The 17,889-nt window shown below is 40.3% G+C and overlaps 1 protein-coding gene across 1 annotated transcript in view; it reads left to right on the top strand.

The window, feature by feature from the left end:
- nacc1b (nucleus accumbens associated 1, BEN and BTB (POZ) domain containing b) overlaps positions 1-9,767 on the top strand; it is a 24,298-nt gene extending 14,531 nt beyond the window's left edge. Inside the window, exons 2-7 of the mRNA XM_037690559.1 lie at positions 780-1,022; positions 2,672-2,890; positions 3,282-3,738; positions 5,632-5,929; positions 7,406-7,503; positions 9,417-9,767. Coding sequence (XP_037546487.1) covers positions 780-1,022; positions 2,672-2,890; positions 3,282-3,738; positions 5,632-5,929; positions 7,406-7,503; positions 9,417-9,745 — 1,644 coding nt within the window. The 3' untranslated portion in view covers positions 9,746-9,767. The remainder of the gene's footprint in view (positions 1-779; positions 1,023-2,671; positions 2,891-3,281; positions 3,739-5,631; positions 5,930-7,405; positions 7,504-9,416) is intronic.
- The last annotated feature ends 8,122 nt before the right edge of the window (positions 9,768-17,889 follow it).

Here is a 17,889-nt window from a genome sequence, read left to right as displayed (position 1 = left end):
ATAATATTAGTTGTAAATGCTTATAATGCAGTGATAAAGTACAATATTGTATGCTAAAAAAGGTTAGCAAATGCTTATTTCGAAGCTCTCGAAGCTCTCGACCTTGACCTCTCTAAGTGGCTTTAAGAATCTGTTGGACTCCTGGCAGGGACCAATGCAGACATGTTCCTGTTTTTAGTTTTCTACATTCACCTTACAATCTAGCTGTTTTTTTGTTACTTATTTTAGCCATCTTATTTGTAAAATAAAAAAAAGTAAAAAAAAATAAATAAAAAAAATAAAAAACCTGTATGCCTTTTTATAACTGTCTATTGTTGTCGCTGTTGTCCACATTCTTTGTTGAAATCAGGTCTCTCTTGTAAATGAGTCCTCGAGGCTTAATGGGATTAACTTGTCTTAATAAAGGTTGAATGAATGTTTCAGTTCAGTGCCCTGAGACGACTTCTGTTGTGACTTGGCGTATATAAATAAATTGAATTATCAGGTCTTGTTAAAAACAATTAACTCTAGATGGAATGATGATTCACTAACATTTATGAAGTGATTGTCACATAAAAGACATTTAACAAAATATTTAAGGACATCCCTTACAGAAAAAGTTAAGTTTTCACATGTGAGCTCACGTAAGAAGTCATGTGACCAGCTGTGAGAAGTGTTTCACATGTTAATTTAGAGTGTTTTCACGTTTAAAATAATGGAATTTTCTACAAGTAATATTTGTTAGTTTTTTCTGGATTGATTTATTTATTTTTGTTTACCTACTGACCTTTGACCCTCAGGCCCACCGTGCGGTGCTGGCAGCCAGCAGCTCCTACTTTCGAGATCTGTTCAATGCTGTAGGGAAGAGCTCTGTGGTGGAGCTACCTCCAGCCGTGCAACCACAGAGCTTCCAGCAGATTCTGGCTTTCTGCTACACGGGACGCCTCAGCATGAACATTGGAGACCAGTTTCTGCTCATGTACACTGCTGGCTTCCTCCAGATCCAACAGATCATGGAGAAAGGCACAGAGTTTTTCCTCAAGGTAACCTGATAATGAAGCAGTGATCTAAGAATCCAATTTAAAACACAATGTTAACTGGTATATTTGTATATTTCTGTAAATATGGAAGCTATGCAAATGGTTAGTTTTAGGTTGAAATGTTCCAGTGCATGACGATCTGGTGGAACGTCATGTATGTGCATTTGTTTTTGACTCATAAATAACTGAAACATCATAGTAACACAACCGGTTCCATATATAGCTGCACACGATCTGATTAGGATTAGTGTTTTACTGTATGAATCTGCATGTTAATGAAGGGAACAGCTTTCGTTGCATCTCCAAATGCAGATTTTAAGTTAGGTTTAAATTGAAGTATGTTTAATAAAAATGGAAGAAAAAATATCTTTGTATGACAAAAGTTGTTATTAAAGATCAAATAATAATGATCAACAATGAAAGGGCCAAAACTAGATGTCAAATTTTGTCAGTTGTTAATAAAATGTCTTACTTGAAACTGAAATATAATAATCAGGTAAGGATACACGATATTATCGGCGTGGTATCGTATCGGACAATATCAGCGATAAAGTTAAATATCGGACATCGGCCAATCCGTCAAAATAACTCATCAGTTTAAATGCTTCTGTTTTAAATTAATTTTTAATTTAAGAAACTGTCAAGTATATCTATTAACGCACTACTGCTTGTGCGCTTTCACTTGTCACATAAATAGGTTGAGTTTAGATTTGTGAAAATTTACAAATTTGCACTGTTATTGTTGTCATTGTGTTAGCGTAAAGGTCATGAATAAATTTGACATTAAACATAATCCAACTTGGAAGTGTTACATCATTTTCAGCCCCTTTTTGACATCTGCATTTGGTAGCAGGCCAAACTGACAAAGACCACGCAGAATAATGTAGTATTTTAATCCCACAGCAGAGAAAGCTATGTAGTCTCTGTAAGTGGGTCTAGGGGAAAAAATATCGGTATTGGTATCGGTTATTGACCAAATAAGTTTTAGCATATCGGCGTATCGGATATCTGCCAAAAATCCAATATCCTGCATCCCTATAATCAGGCAATATAGTTATCAACATAACAACAACTTTGATGTCTTAAATTAAGAATTGGCAAATACGTTTACAAAAGAAAAAAAGATTCAATATGTTTTCACTTGTCAGTAGATCTGCACAAGTGAACAATTAACAGATTCCAGTAGATTGTCACAAACAGCTTGTCAACAATATTAAATTTGCAAATCGTGCGTAGCTCCATTCCCCTTAAAGCTCATGGTTGATTCAGATGATAGTGGCCAGGTATTGCAGTCATGATATTCATAAATGCACCTAATAAAATGAGTCATTTTTCTTGTTTATTAATGTAAAGCTTGTAAAGATATAACTAAAACATTTTTTTTTGTAAAAATTGCCTGAATTAAAAGCAACTTTATTCAAGGCAAGACACTAAAAGCTACACAAGTGTTAGTGAATACAGAACGGTTTTATCTCTAATTTCTATTTCATAACGTATTGGGACAGAAATATTAAACAAAAAATAGTAGTTTATTTTTTATACTCTGAGCAAATAAACGTGAAATTCAAGCACACTAGATTCGCTTCAACCTAAAATAATGCCCTAAACTAAACTTCTAAAACTGATCCTTCTTTGTTTTGCCTCGCCTCCAGGTCTCCTCTCCAAGCTGCGACTCGCAGGGTCTCCACACCGAGGAGACCCCGTCCTCTGAGCCTCAGAGTCCCGTCACTCAAACAGTGGGAACGGGTGGAGTGGGCGTTGCTGCTGCTTCTGTAGGAAGGCCTGCTTCTTGTCTGACGCCCCTCCCCCTGGTGTCTAAGGTTAAGACTGAACAGACCCCCGCTACACCTCAGCCAGCGTCACAGCAGCAGGTGAGCCCGTAACCGCTTAGAACCTGCAAAGTGTTGCTTCAGAGATGTGTTTAAAATGACTTCTCCAGTTTATTCTAGTTGTTTGTGTTAAACCACTTCACAATATTAACATGAAAACAATATGAATAATCCTAAATACTTCCTTTAAAATAGTTTTCTATGATGTCAGGTGTCTGTTTAAGATTTAGATGCTCTTACGTGTGAATTGATGTGATGGTTGACTAACTTGTTTTGACTCAAGCAGTTGTGTTGTGCCTCGGCCTGAGAAGATTGGTGGCAGATTTTCTTCTCCCAGTCTTTTACGACGTTTTATTGTTACAGCAGTCATCAGTGATTGTCGTCCCAGTCAGGCGGTGGTGTTTAACCAATTCACCCCTTTGTTCCTCCACAGCAGGAAGGCTCACCATACTCTGTGGTTTGCACTCCCGTGGCCAAGAGACTATGGGAGGGGGGAAGCCGAGATGGGGGAGGAGGGTCCGGAGGCGGCGGGGGAGGTGGAATGAGGAAGGCTGCACGCTACTCGTCCTCTTCTTTCTCCTCGTCTTCCACCACGGTTCTGCTACAGGATGCCTCTGGGCGCGGACCAGCTAACTCTGCCATGGTGGGAAGTGGCAGTGCCACTTCAGTGGGAGGAGCTGGACTCAACAGTAACCAAAACAATAACAACAGTGGTGGGACCCCTGAGGGCACAAGTCCAGGCACACTGAGCATGTACACCAGCGACTCGCCCATCAGTTACCACGACGATGAGGAAGAGGACGACATAGCTGATGAGTCGGCTGAAGAGCAGTACAGACAGATCTGCAACATGTACACCATGTACAGCATGCTGAACGCTGGAGCTGCAGGTGACAGCAACACATGCTGTGTTTGTTTTTTAGGTTCTCTAGGACAGAGGTTCTCAAAACATTTTGGGTTCAGGGACCCCTTACAGGGGATAAAAAGTTTCAGGGACACCCTCATGTTTATTAAATAATTTTCTTCAATTTGTCTCTTTAATGCAGTGGAAATATTTGTGTAACAAACACTTAAGACCTGTTCTTTAATAGAGTCAGTACAGTTTTTATACTTTTAAACACGGGGCATTTTTCATTCAAGACACATTTAATTAACAAAATTGTTAATTTCAACTTTTAATAATTACAGTTTTGAGAAAATTATCAGTATCAAAAAGCACTTTAAAACTTTACCTCTTCACATAATGAACATAATAAATGTATTGATATTTCTTTAAATTATTCCAGAAAACTCTTTACATAAAACTGAACAGAATCGTAACAGCGGGACTCATACCAAGTAGCAGGGCTTCATTTGTAAACTGATCGTGCCGGAAAGTAAATAGCGGTAGTGGTTCTCTCTTGAGTTGCATTCAGGTCCAAAAAATCCAACCCGGCCCCAGCCTGTAGCCATCATTTCCGAACCCCACCCGACCTGACAAATTAACAGTAATTACAGGTCTGAACCTGCAACTGCCCCCCAACATTTTTAATTAAGCTTTGACTCATTATATAGTTATTAACGGTCGGTGGATGCGTGCAGCTGAGGGGGCAGAAGGTCGGAGCTGAGGGGTATGTTTGTCCTTTCATGGCCATCAAAGCACATTAAATCCCTGCTTCTGCATTATTCAGACACGGACCCTGCTCTGACATGTCTGAGGATATTTTGAGATCTCACCTGATTACGTCCATTTGAGGATAGATCACTGGCAGTAGTCCATCTGAAGCTTAATGTAACTTTTTTTTTTACTTCTTTAAACTGACCAGTCAGCGCGCGGTTAAATGGCCGCATGCGGATGGTGATTGTGTGGCAAGCTATGTTGCCATATAATTGGATCGTCTGCCACGCGCATCAGCTGATGCAGTCAGAAGCCTGACACCGGCCCAGCCAAGGTTCTGGTTTATGCGAACGTGTCAGGAGTGGAGAATGTAGTAGAACCTCCTTAAGTTTATGACTTTTTATCCTCCAACGTTTCTCTGAAATCACATTAGTTTAGAAGAAAATGCTGAAAATGGCCACATTTGAACAAAATTTAGATAAATTCAGATGAATTAACAAAAAACAATTGTATCAAACTTTTTTTATTGTTTAGTCATAGAGACTTGGACAATGAGGACATTTTTTAAAATGTGTTGATTTGATTGTTATTTTATGATTTTTACAGGAGGGTGTGTTCAAAAGTTGTTTATTTATTTACTACAATGCTTAAAAGTGTTGAATGATTTTACAACTCCCCCTTTTCTGTCTAAACAAGCTTAAAAAATATTTTAACTATCATGTGTGATTTAAAAAATACAGAAATAATCTGTCACTATGAAACATTTTCCTCAGTAAATGTTTTGGTTGTTGAGACAGCTGACCGTTGATCTTCTGTTTATTAACTAACCTGTTAGTCAACTAATCTTTGCTTAGTAATCGAATCTCAGCTGAGCAGCAATAAGATTAGTCCGACATTAGAATTGAAAGTTATTAATAGTTCAAATGAGGGCAGTGTCATGTATTTTGGATGATTCACAATGTAACATTTGTACTGAGCATCACGCTGTCAGGTACTGAAATATTTGATTTGTGTTTTGTACCATTCCAGAGTATTCTCCCAGTTTTACAAAACAAAGCAATCCAACGTATTTCACATGTTTTTCTAAAAGAGGGATGACAAAACTTAGTAATTAAAGCACCACTGGCACCATTTACAGCCCTAAATGCAACAAAGAACAGCAATAGCAATTATCTTTCATCCCCAGTGGTCGGGGAGCCAGTTGAGGCTCTGCCAGACTTGGCTCCGGATTCAGGTGGCGGACGGGGAGGCAGAGGGGGGCGGTCCCGGCAGGACCTGGCATCGCTGCCCGCCGAGCTCATCAGCCAGATCGGCAACCGCTGCCACCCAAAGCTGTACGAGGAAGGTGACCCTGCCGAGAAACTGGAGCTGGTGAGCGGCACCTCCGTCTTCATCTCCCGCGCCCAGCTCATGAACTGCCACGTCAGCGCTGGGACGCGCCACAAAGTGCTCCTCAGACGGCTGCTGGCAGCGTTCTTTGACAGGTCAGAGTCTGAAAGCATTTCATCAGCTGTCATTTCCATCAACTTTGTAATCTACAACAGTTGTTTGTCATTTTAACAATAACAGGAATCAAATGAAACGTATAATCAAAGTGCTCTATGGAAGGCTTTAAAGAGTGCAGATTGTTGAGTGCAGATTTAAGTTCCTTTAAGTTATGATGATTAAATCAAACGATGGGTTTGCTTTTTTTAAGTCTGGTAAAACGAGTTGTTATGAGAGTGAAAACCAAAATATTAGAGCCGAGGGAGAATTATTCCACTTTGTAACCATTTTCGTCCCTCATCGTGAAGCGAAAAGAGAGATTTGGAAATACCCTCCGTTCGTCTGTGCATGCTGTGAGCGTGATGACTTGGGAAAATAAGTGAGTTATCAACTTCCATTTTGGTGTGTGGGTGCATCTACACGTAAAATTATTCAAATATTGGGTTGCCAGGTCAAAATCCAAGTTGGCTGCCGCCATATATACGTTATATGTGAATTTTGTTGTTAACTTGAAAAAGAAGCAACAGGCCAACTATGTTTTTGATGTGTGGCTGCATCTTGGCATAAGAAAGGTTCATTTTGAAAATGGATTTGCTACTTCAAAATCCAGAATGGCCACCACTTATATATTTGAAAACCAGCTGCCCCTATCATTTGAGGAAACTATGCTTTCTAAATTTTATTCTCATTTTTATATTTGAGATGACTTCTGTTGTGACTTGGTGCTATATAAATGAACTGAATTGAGTTTAATATTTTATATTGATTGGGGTGGGTGGTGTGGTGGCCAAGATTGATCTATGACGGCCAGGGCCACCCCCTGGCTCCGCCTCTGCACCTGGTGGTGGATAAAATTGCTTCCTTCACTCATCAGGATCCATCACTATGCACAACAACAGACAAATAAAAATAATAAACTACCGCACTTCTTCTACACAGTGTAACTCCTACTCACTTGAATATCTTGCACCAAAAACATTTAAGGTTTATGTGCATTCCCTGTTCAATTCCAGTCATCTCCAAAACTCCACACATTCAGTATTCAGATCCCTCAGTGATACTCCTTTTTAAGATGCAATTAAGAATACATCGACATTTATTACCAAAATATTTAATAAAGAACACAGTATTTAGGGGCTCATATCAACTTAATCTCTGACACTTCCGTCAGAATTTCATCTGTGTTTAGTCAAATAATAAGAATGTTTATTTACTTTATTTATAATCTTTCCCCCCTTAAGACACCTTATCTCCAATTGCTCCCCGGGCGCTTACATAGCTGCCCTCTGCTCCACCTGCATGTATCTCAGGTGTGATGGGTTAATGCAGAGAACATACAGTGATGACAACACACACTTACTTAAAAGTCAATGTTTCATTAAATAAAATGGTTTTAAGAAAGTGTGAAAAATACTTATTTAGTTGACAGTTTGGTTAAAATTGCTTCTTGTGTTAAATTGTCTGCACTTGTTCAGGAGCACTCTGGCTAACAGTTGTGGAACTGGCATCCGCTCCTCAACCAACGACCCGAGCCGCAAACCTTTGGACAACAGAGTGCTGCATGCTGTCAAATGTGAGTCACACACAGACGACGCTTGGGAGAGTAATAGTGAACGTCTTTCACAAAGTTTTTTTTAAGCTGCTGTATTGCTAACAGTGATTCAGAGGGGCATTAAAAAGCATAAAAAGTAATTAAATTGATTTTTCTCAATTTAAGGCCTTAAATGGCATTAAAAAGCATAAAATTTAAAATCTCAGTGTCATTATCTTTTTTTTATTAATTGTCAAGAAGAATAAGATGAGATAACTGTCAGAAGATTGTGCGTTGGGAGGGAAAACATGCAAATAGGAGCAGAGACAAAAGGGGTCAATTAAAATTCCAGCTAATGGGGTTCAAAGATGAGGAATTTGGGGCGTGGCTGCAACTTGTTGATGGGCAGGATAGCAAAGGATTTTGCATAGTTTGTTAAAAAAAAAAACGTTACCAAAGAAGAAACCTTAAGGTTAGGCTGAATGAACCGATGAGACAAGAGGGGTTGATGTCAACTACTCATTGATGTGCCGCCAAGTGAGGTAGTAACAGAGCCAAAACGGCTGACGTGAAAAGATAAGCTGGTGTTTTGATTAGCCTCTGCAGTATCGTACACAGCCTGATTCGGTCTCTCTCTGGGTGTGACTCGCTGTTTTAAGTAATGACATCTGGTCTGTGCGACCACCAAACAACGACAAACAGATTACCGAGGGAAGGTGATTGATGATGCAACCTTCTATTTAATTGTAACTATTTGTTAATTACAAACAGAATCACTAAACCGAGTTGATTCATAATGTTTTGAAAATGATACGAGGGAGACGTCCATATTACGTTTGCGCTCCATGTTAACACAGCTGAGTTCTGCTCCGCCCTTCTTTTGGGTCCACACTTTAAAAAGGTAGGATTGAAGGGAAAACGCGAGATTCAAAAATGTAATACCGTATTTTCCGCCATAAACGTCGCTCCGTCCTATAAGTTGCATCAGTCCAAATATGTCTAATAAAGTGGAAAAATCCATAAATACATTGCTTCACCGTATAAGTCGCATCTATTATGCGTCACCTCTGATGTGTCACGTTTGTTACGCGTCACTGCTGACAACCCGGAAATGTGTGCCGGTGTTGTGCCAAAAAATCAATTGGCTACCAAATGGCGGCCACGGGAGCGTGCATGGGAGGACTTTAACAAGATTAACACCTAAAAACAACTATTTGTTTGCTTGAAATTATAGTAAAGGTGTGTCTCAGTTGAACTTTTACTTAATAAATGCACTTTGACAGTCAAATCAGCTGCATTTTCAAAAGCCAAATTGTAGAAGCGGGCGCGCGCAAAGGGATGTGTCGCTGTGCATTTCTTCGAAATTTAACAAGATAAGCACCTAAAACGATTGTTTGTTTGCTCGACATAGTAAAGGTGTGTCTCGATTGAATTTTTAATTAATAAATGCACTTCAATGGTGAAAGTAGCTGCATTTTGCCGGGGTGGCGCGGCGAAATGAAGCTGATTTGACGGTTGCTCCAAGCGAGCTGAATGACGGTGGCAGGCTATGGCAAGCCGATTGTGTCATTAATAGCCACTTTTATCTATTACATAATACAACGGCATGCCTTACTACTCGAGTGCCATCTAGCGGCTGATAATGGTAGGGTTCAATATTTTCAGCCAGAATGAATGAAACAGTCATATCTCAGCCAAAAATTTGTTTATTCATATGGGAAAAATCCATAAATATGTCACTTTGGCGTATAAGTCGCAGGGCATGCAAATTATGCAAAAAGCCTGTGCCTTATAGGGCGAAAAATACAGTAGTTTATGCGTTCACTGTCAATTTTATAGGCTGATTTCTGAAAGAAAAAATCTAAGTTAAAACTTTTGAAGTGAAACTAATAATTGTGGTCCTTCTGTCTGTGCGCCCTGTTTTCCCCTCTTTTACCTTCTATAATTTCCTCCAGTCTACTGCCAGAACTTTGCACCGAGCTTCAAGGAGAGCGAGATGAACGCCATCGCAGCCGACATGTGCACCAACGCTCGCCGCGTCGTCCGCAAGAGCTGGATACCCAAGCTTAAACTGCTGATGGCCGACAGCGACGCCTACTCCGCTTTCCTGGCTGACAGTGTGAAGATAGAAGCCGACGCCCTGGGGGTGGAGCAAGGCTTTGACCCCGCCTCTCTGGAAGCTGTTACAACAGCACCTACTGCCAGTAGTAATGAATCTGGAGGCGGAGCTATGACAGCGGACACCATCCAGGGGGCAGGAGGAGACGGCAGCACTTTGTTTTGAGTGAGTGATCGAACACAGACAGACTGATGGAAGGAGGATCGACGAGGCGAGAACATTGACCGCTGTGATCGTCGATCAGGTTATCACGCCCTCCCCAGCTGCCACGTGGTTGGGGATCTGTTTCTTCTCTTACTTTTTGGTCGGTTTCTTGAGCTTTTCTTCTTTTCCTTGTCCATATTTTTGTCTCTCTCCATAATTTAGAACGTTCCTCGTTCTTCTGGTGGAGATAGACTCAAAAACACGGAGCAGAGTAAAGAGGTAAAAACTAACATGCCCCACCCTCCAAACCTCTTTAGTCCTCTGCAACCCGTTTGTTGCTAACTTTATTTTTTTTATATATATTTTTAAAGCTTGTATGATCACTAAGGCCCTTTCTAAAAAACAACAAAAATATCATAATCATAGACATTCCCTGGGGAGGGTGGTGATGAGGGGTAATCCTATTTGGAGTGATATTTCCTCCCTCAAAACTCCGGTAACACTGTTGTTTTGATATTGAATGTATGCGTGACGAAGCATCCGAACTTCAGCGATGTAAGTCAGCGATGACTGAGTGATTGTGCTGAGCCCTCCATGTTTGTTTGGCTTTATATCATCGTGAGGGCTGAGATGGAGGCTTGTGAGAGTACGGTGTTGATGAGGCCAAGGGTTGAACTGAATATGTATATCCATGTGATTTATGATCTCTTTTTTTAAACTTTAGCTGTGGAAACTGACCCACCATTTATTTTCATTTATTCGGAGAAAGTTCTGATTGGAAAGAATCGTTTTAATTTGCTGGTACGTGTTAATATTTATATGCCAAATAGAACAAACAGCTTTGCTTGGCCTTTTTCTGCCCAAACTGCTTCCATTTTGTAACCCTTAAGAAAAATCCCTTTGTGTACCTTTTTTTTTTTTTTTTTAGCTTTTTTTGCCACAGCTCCTGAGGGAGAGGAGTTATGTTACAGATGATTGTCAAAAGGTTTGTGTGAGGTAAATGCACTGTTATTTCCTGCGGTATGAATACAATCGAACTGAGTTTTTGTACGTATCAGGAGAAGAAGAGGGGCGTTTTTATTTAAAAGAAGAAAATATAAAAAATACTCGTGAACTTCCACTTCCTATGTTTACCATCCACTTTTTTCTTAGGAAATCAGAACAAAAGCTTAAAATTCTCCTTAACCAAGTTTCTGCCTGTGAGCCCACTAACTGTGTGTGCACGTATACGAGGATTCATTCGTGCTCGTGTTTAAACTGATATCATTACGAAACATTCACAGCCAAGCTGTTAACGGCACAGGTTTTCTCAGGCGCTGCTGTCTGGTTGTGTGCTCTTCTGAAATTAACAAACGTGCTAATGCTTGGCAGGAAATGCAGCTCGGTGAGGATGTGTAGGTGTGTGTTGAATGGACTGTTTGTGTGCGTGCTGCACAGAGAGGGCGGGAAGTCAGACGGCGTGTTTTCACACACGCTCGGTCGATTCATTCACCGTTCAGCGCGGTGAGCTAATACACGTTCAGGTGCTGTCAGCTGTGTCGGCCACAGGACACCAGAGCGAGTGGGAATTAAAGGGGAATTACACTGAAGCATGCACGGGATTCAGCTAAAATATGTTTGTGTTCCTGGAGGGTGTGCTGGCTTGGTTGTTGCTGAATCATAGAGAAAAGTCCTCTGCACTGGTTGAGAGTTTAATATGTTGGTTTAAAAGTTACATTCCTGGTTGTGTTGGGGTATGATAAAATATAAAAATCCAAGGTCATGGAAAAAAAGAGTTAGCCTAAAAACAACTTTCAAAACTTTTCTAAACATTCTCTTCTGTGCAGCCGTCATCACTCTCTGCAAAGCAGACTGTTGGAGTCAGCCTCCCCACCATCACAGACATATACACCTCCAGATGCAGGAAGAGAGCCACCTGCATCGTGAAGGACCTCACTCACCCAGCACACACACTTTTTGCCCCACTCCCCTCAGACAGGAGGTTGAGGAACATTAAGTGTAGAACCACTAGACTGAGGAACAGCTTCTACTCTGAGGCTGTTAGACTCATGAAGCTCTAACCAGAATAATCACTGTGAATAAATCACATCATGTTGCTGCTGATCCGTTTCATGTTGCTGCTGATCAATTTCATGTTACTGTGTTCATTCGTGCTCATCTGCTCACACAGACTCATGTTCGTGCTGCTGTTTGGCGTATTGTGTTTGTACTACTAGTGCTTAGTGTTTTTTTAGTTAACCTTTTTCTTAGCTCATATCTTAGATCTTATTACTGTTTTTCTTTTACATTTTATACTTTTCTTGGATGTAACTGGGACCCTGTGTACACAATTTCGTTCCACCACATGTTCCACATGTAGTGTGAATGACAAATAAAGAACCTTGAATCCTTGAAAGAAACAAAAGCAGAGCTAGATATTTAAGACGTGGCCTTCAGAATCCACAATGACTGAATATGATCATCAGCTAAACGTTGAAGTAAAACTTTAAAGAGTATCCAGATGAACTGGTTATTTAGTCATAAATGACAGTAATAATGACAATATGACATACAAAGATACAAATTTATCAATTTCTATACCAAATGTTTTTTTTTTTTTAAGGTTCAAGGTTCTTTATTGTCATTCACATCATGTGGGACATGAGGTGAAACAAAATTGTGTACTCAAGGTCCCAGTTACACTCAAAAGTTGCAAAAGTATAAAAAAAGAAACAGTATACAAGTATCTAAGATATACGCGAAATACTAATAATGTCAAATAACATGGTGTATTAAACAGCAGCCTGTGCATGAGTCTGTTGTGAGCAGATGAGTATGAATACAGCAGCTTAAAGGCAAAAAATCATCAGCATGGATAATCAGCAGCACAGATAAAGTGGCATTACAGTAATTATTCTGGTTAGGGATTTATGAGTACAGCTTCAGGGTAGAAGCTGTTCCTCAGTCTAGTGGTTCTACACTTGATGCTCTTCAACCTCCTGCCTGAGGGGAGCGGGGCAAAAAGTGTGTGCGCTGGGTGAGTGGGGTCCTTCATGATGCAGGTGGCCCTCTTCCTGCATCTGGAGGTGTAAATGTCTGTGATGGTGGGGGAACTGACTCCAACAGACTTCTGTGCAGCCTTCACCACTCTCTGCAAAGCTTTTCTTTCTGCAGCTGTGCAGCCTCCATGCCACACATTGATGCTCTCCACTGCACACCTGTAGGAGGTGTGTACATGACAGAACAGTGCAACTTCAACTCAGGATGATTAATTCACAACATTTCAACTCATCATATGACCCCAGACACTGAAAAAACTTTTGATAACTTGTCCTTCCATAAAAAAAAGTTAAATGACCATCAATAACTTTTAAGAGGTTAGATTAAGGCCCCAACATTATTCCATACGTTACTTCCGAATATGTTTGTTCTCTGTTTCGAAAAAAAGATTTCAAAGAAAGAAGAAATTCCAACTAAAAATCCAATTAATACTTGTGTCATGCCATTAGATGGTAATAACATTGACATTAATCACATGAAAATACAAAAGAAGAACAGTCTGAGCATGGACAAAGAACATCTTAGCAACTCTCTGCAACGTCAGAAAAAACTCAAGTAAAAACAGCTCTGTTGTTGTTGTGGTTTCTAGCACACAACGCAGTGGTAGGTGTGTGAAGTAGGCTTTTTTGCCATTTGTCAGATCTGTTTGTGAAATCTGCACAGAAATGCCAAAAACTGTGTTCTGAAAAATGCCAGCTTTGAAGAGAGTAAAAATAAAATACGTTCCCCTATTAAATCTGTTTGCATGTGGATGAAATGTGCAAACGGTAGAAAAAAAAAACATGTTTTTGCAAATATATCTGCTAGTGTGGACGGAAGAGAAGTGCATTTTGTCACTTTGTACAAATTGTCAGTTAAAATGTAACAACAATGAGCCGTCAGTTGCTAATACTCAATTTAAATATTGTTTTTCCTAAAAAGCTAGTTAGATCTTTGTTTTTAGATAATTTTTCAATTCAATGTTTGATTTCCTGCGTTAAAATTTTTATTTGACTTTCAATCCAACCTGTATGCAGTCTTACAGATCTCATACTTTTATATTGAGAATTTAAGACTTATACTGAAAGTGGAAAGTTACAAATTTTTTGTTTGACTTCTAGTAGGGTGTTCAAATTTTACACTAACATCTGTTATATGGTCTAATACAGGGGTCTGCAACCTGTGGCTCTGGAGCCACATGTGGCTCTTTGGTCTCTCTGCAGTGGCTCTTTCAAGCTTTGAACAAAACTAACAAAACTGAATTTTATTGGTTGTTATACAAACAACAATAAATGACTAGGTTTAGCTGTTTTTCCTGTCATTTCTTTTGTACATATGCACTTTAACGTTTTGTTTTATTTCTATACTTGTTTTTTTCCACAATTTACAAAATCACATAGGTTTGCATAGTTCATACACTTTTTAATTAAAAATAATAATTTCCCCTCTCTACAAGAATCTGGTCTTTTCATTTATCTTAAATTGTAAAAAAAAAAAAAAATCCATAAATGTTGAAAATCATGAGGTATTTTTAGCTTTATAATGTCATCCCTACTGGCCACAAAAGTCTCCTCCAACAAACCTAAAGTGGCCCATGGGCCACCAGTTGATAACCACAGTTGTAGCAGGTTGGACACGTTGAATTTAGTGAACGAAGGCGTAATAATGGCTCTTTTGATCGTAAAGGTTGCAGACCCCTGGTCCAGTATACCAGTAATACCACAGCAAACAGTTTTTTTTATAGGTAGGCTCCATTAAAGTCCCTAATCTGTTACAACTGTCCAACCAAACAAATGGGAAAGTGTTGCTAAAAAAAATACCACCTCAACACACTTATTATTTTGTTTGAATGTCTTTGTATTTATTCTAATGAGGAAATCTCGTGCACCTTATTTCCTGTGTGGCATCAAAAGTTGAATTTGTTGAAAGTTACAGTAAAGTGACCTTTGAACTTCGCTCCAAGTTTTTAAACCTGCTCCGGATTAACACACATCAACAGTGTTGGACAGAGTCAGAGCACTAAACGGCTTCAAACTAATGTTCTGTAAGGTGTTAACCAACCTGAACAGACAGTAAAGGTGTGTGTGTGTGTGTGTGTGTGGGGGGGGGGGGGGGGGCAGTTTGCTGAAATATTTGTTTTCCTGTTTTTAAAAGAAAGGTTTACGTCTAGTGCTTGGTCTGGAAGTGCTGCCTTAAATGAGAGATGGTGACGGGAGACGAGGACAGTGGAAGGCTCCCCAGAGAGGAGGGACAAATGAATAAAGGGGGAGGAGGGGGGAGGAAGCTGGAATGCTCGGATGATTCGGTCTGAATACATGCATGCATACTGACGTGTGTGTGTGTACTTTAGGTATGTGTGGTTTGTTGCAGGGTGGGTTTGGTGGAGCTGTATGTGTCTGTTGCTCTTGCTGAACAGTGTGTGGGTGTATTTTTAATGCGTGTGTGCATATTAATGTATGTATGCCCCCCCCCCCCCCCGATGTCTCGCTTCCCTCTATCTCCATTTATGGCATGTTAATGTTTGCCTCCTCGCTAGAAAGAGCTTTTGACTCTGTGTGCGTGTGTGTGTGTGATGCGCATGTGTGATGCGCATGCCAGGCTCAGTCTGCGTCTCAGTCTATGTGCTGCATACGTGTGTCTGGCTTCATTCAGCGACTGCGCATGTCTGCCGCTGTGTGTGGGTGGTTTGGGTGCTCGGCTCTACAAGGTGTGTGTGTGTGTGTGTGTGTGTGTGTGTGTGTGTGTGCATGAGAGAGAGAGAAACAGTGGGTGGTAAACGCATAGAGGTTGAGATGAGTGGCTGTTTGTTTTTTTGTTTTTTCTGCCTAAGAGAGCAGCATACCTTCATTTTTCCTCCAGCTTTACACACACACGTGCACACAGTGTGTGTGTGCACATGTGTGACACTCAGCTGCAGGTATCTGTGCAGCCATGTTGCATGTTTTAATTGAATCATTAATTCCATGGATGGCCTTTTATATATATATATATATATATATATATACATATATATATATAAATATCTAAAACTAATTTAAATGCAGATTGGAAGCAGACCAGAGCACTTCTATCATCCCTTTACATTGTTGTATAATTTAGCTCCCCTCCCAGAGGAGCGTGCCCCCGCCTGGTCAGTGACCCTGCATGGGACAACAACTGCAGTCAGGACTTTTAACAACTACTTCCTCTTTCCAGCCTCTTCTTTGTTTTCTTGTTTACATCTTTCCGTCTCGCCGTTCCTCTCCATATATACTTAAGTCTGTTTGCACACACACACACACACACACACACACACACACAGAGGAAAAGGAGCTACATAGCGTTGGTCCCTCGTTGCTTCATTACATCATTTTCCATCCACCGCTGCTTCGTTTCTGTCTCGACTCCATTTTCCTCGCAGAATGCAAATCCCTGCCAAACTCCCCCTGTGTGTGTGTGTATATTCGCCTGTACGTGTGAGTGGGTGTGCTGTCTGCAACAACAGATGGGGCTGCCAAGTAGGTTGCTCTCAGTGTGTGCATGTGTCTACTGGTGCATACATGTAAGCTATTTGAATGCAAATCTGGAAGTCACTGGGCGTAGGTGCACGTGATGAGACGCATCGGAGCCGTTCGGTGGGGGTTCGTGCGCGGGACGCTGTGCTTTGATGATTTTTGCGCTTACTGCACCTTTAATAATCAAACTATTGATGAGGTCTGTGTGTCCCTGTATTCCCCACGGCTGCCGTGGCCGACCAATCGCAAAGTGCACACGAGAGCCGCAGCCAATCCTGAGGTGAATCTCAACCAGACAGTTGTGCCGAGTGACCGAGTGGGTTTAGCGACTAATTCTAATTATCTTGGACTTGAACAGTGAGAGGAAGAGGAGGTGGTGATGCTCCTCCTGAGGAGATGTTTGTTAGAGGAGTCTCCCAGGACAGATGAGGCATTGCGGCATTCTGCCGTCACACGAGTGGAGCTCAATCCAGACAAAGACGAGCGAGGAAAGGCTGAAAACAGACAGGCAGGGAGTTCTCCACGCTACAAGATAAACACCTTGGTGCTTGTTTATTTATGTAGTTTAGTATTTTGCAAAGAGGTTAAGCGGGGCGGATAAGTACATATTAGGTTTGCCAACATCTCTCAACACTGCTCCAGTAAAAGAAGCAATCACCAATTGGACCCAAACAGAGATCCAAGCAGAGAAGAACTTGGGTGGAAACTTGTTGTAAACAGAAGAAAATGAGCTGCAATCATTGTCCAAAGGGCATTTTTTTTGTTCTGGATAAAACATTTTTTTATTTTCTGAAACACATTTGTGTGCTTTCTAAAATATTTTTTTTACCCTGCTGTTCCGTTTAGTGCAGCAGTTTGATACGTTGAAAGCATTTTTTTTTACAACAACTAGAAGATGGTTTAATTGGAAAATACTTGACAGAGCAGCAGGGTCTTAATGTTTTTCAGTAGATCCCAAGTTTTGATCCAAAACTGTAATGTAAACGTCTAAATGATAAGAGTACACCCTGAATACTGAAAACTTAAATGTTACTTTTTAAAATATAAATCTTCATATAAATCTGTAGCTCTATAAGGTGATGTGAATCATTTTCACACAGGCTGGTCCAGTGTCATCATTACAAACACAAAGAGGTAGGGATGCACGATATTATCGTCATGGTATCGGTATCGGCCGATATTAGCGATAAAGTTAAATATCGGACATCGGTCATTCCATCAAAATAACTCACCGATATAAAAACCTTCTGTTTTAAGTAAATTTTTAATTTAAGAAACTGTCAAGTATATCTCTTAATGCACTACTACTTATACGCTTTTCACTTGTCGCTTGTGAACAGGTTGAGTTTAGATTTGTGAAAATTTACAAATTTGCACTGTTCGAGTATTGTCATTGTGTTAGAGAGAGTAAATGTCATGAACAAATTTGACATTAAACATAATCCAAGTTGAAGTGTTACATCATTTTCAGCCCCTTTTTGGCACCTGCATTTGGCAGCAGGCCAAACTGACAAAGACCATGTAGAATAATGTAGTATTTTAATTCCACAGCAGAGAAAGCTATGTAGTCTCTGTAAGTAGGTCTAGGGAAAAATATTGGTATTGGTATCGGATATCGACCATATAAGTTTCAACATATCGGATATCGACCAT

The sequence above is a fragment of the Nematolebias whitei genome, chromosome 16 (assembly GCF_014905685.2).
Source record: "Nematolebias whitei isolate Nwh7 chromosome 16, NemWhi1, whole genome shotgun sequence".
In the NCBI taxonomy this organism is placed as follows: domain Eukaryota; kingdom Metazoa; phylum Chordata; class Actinopteri; order Cyprinodontiformes; family Rivulidae; genus Nematolebias; species Nematolebias whitei.
This window is presented reverse-complemented; position numbering and strand designations above follow the sequence as displayed.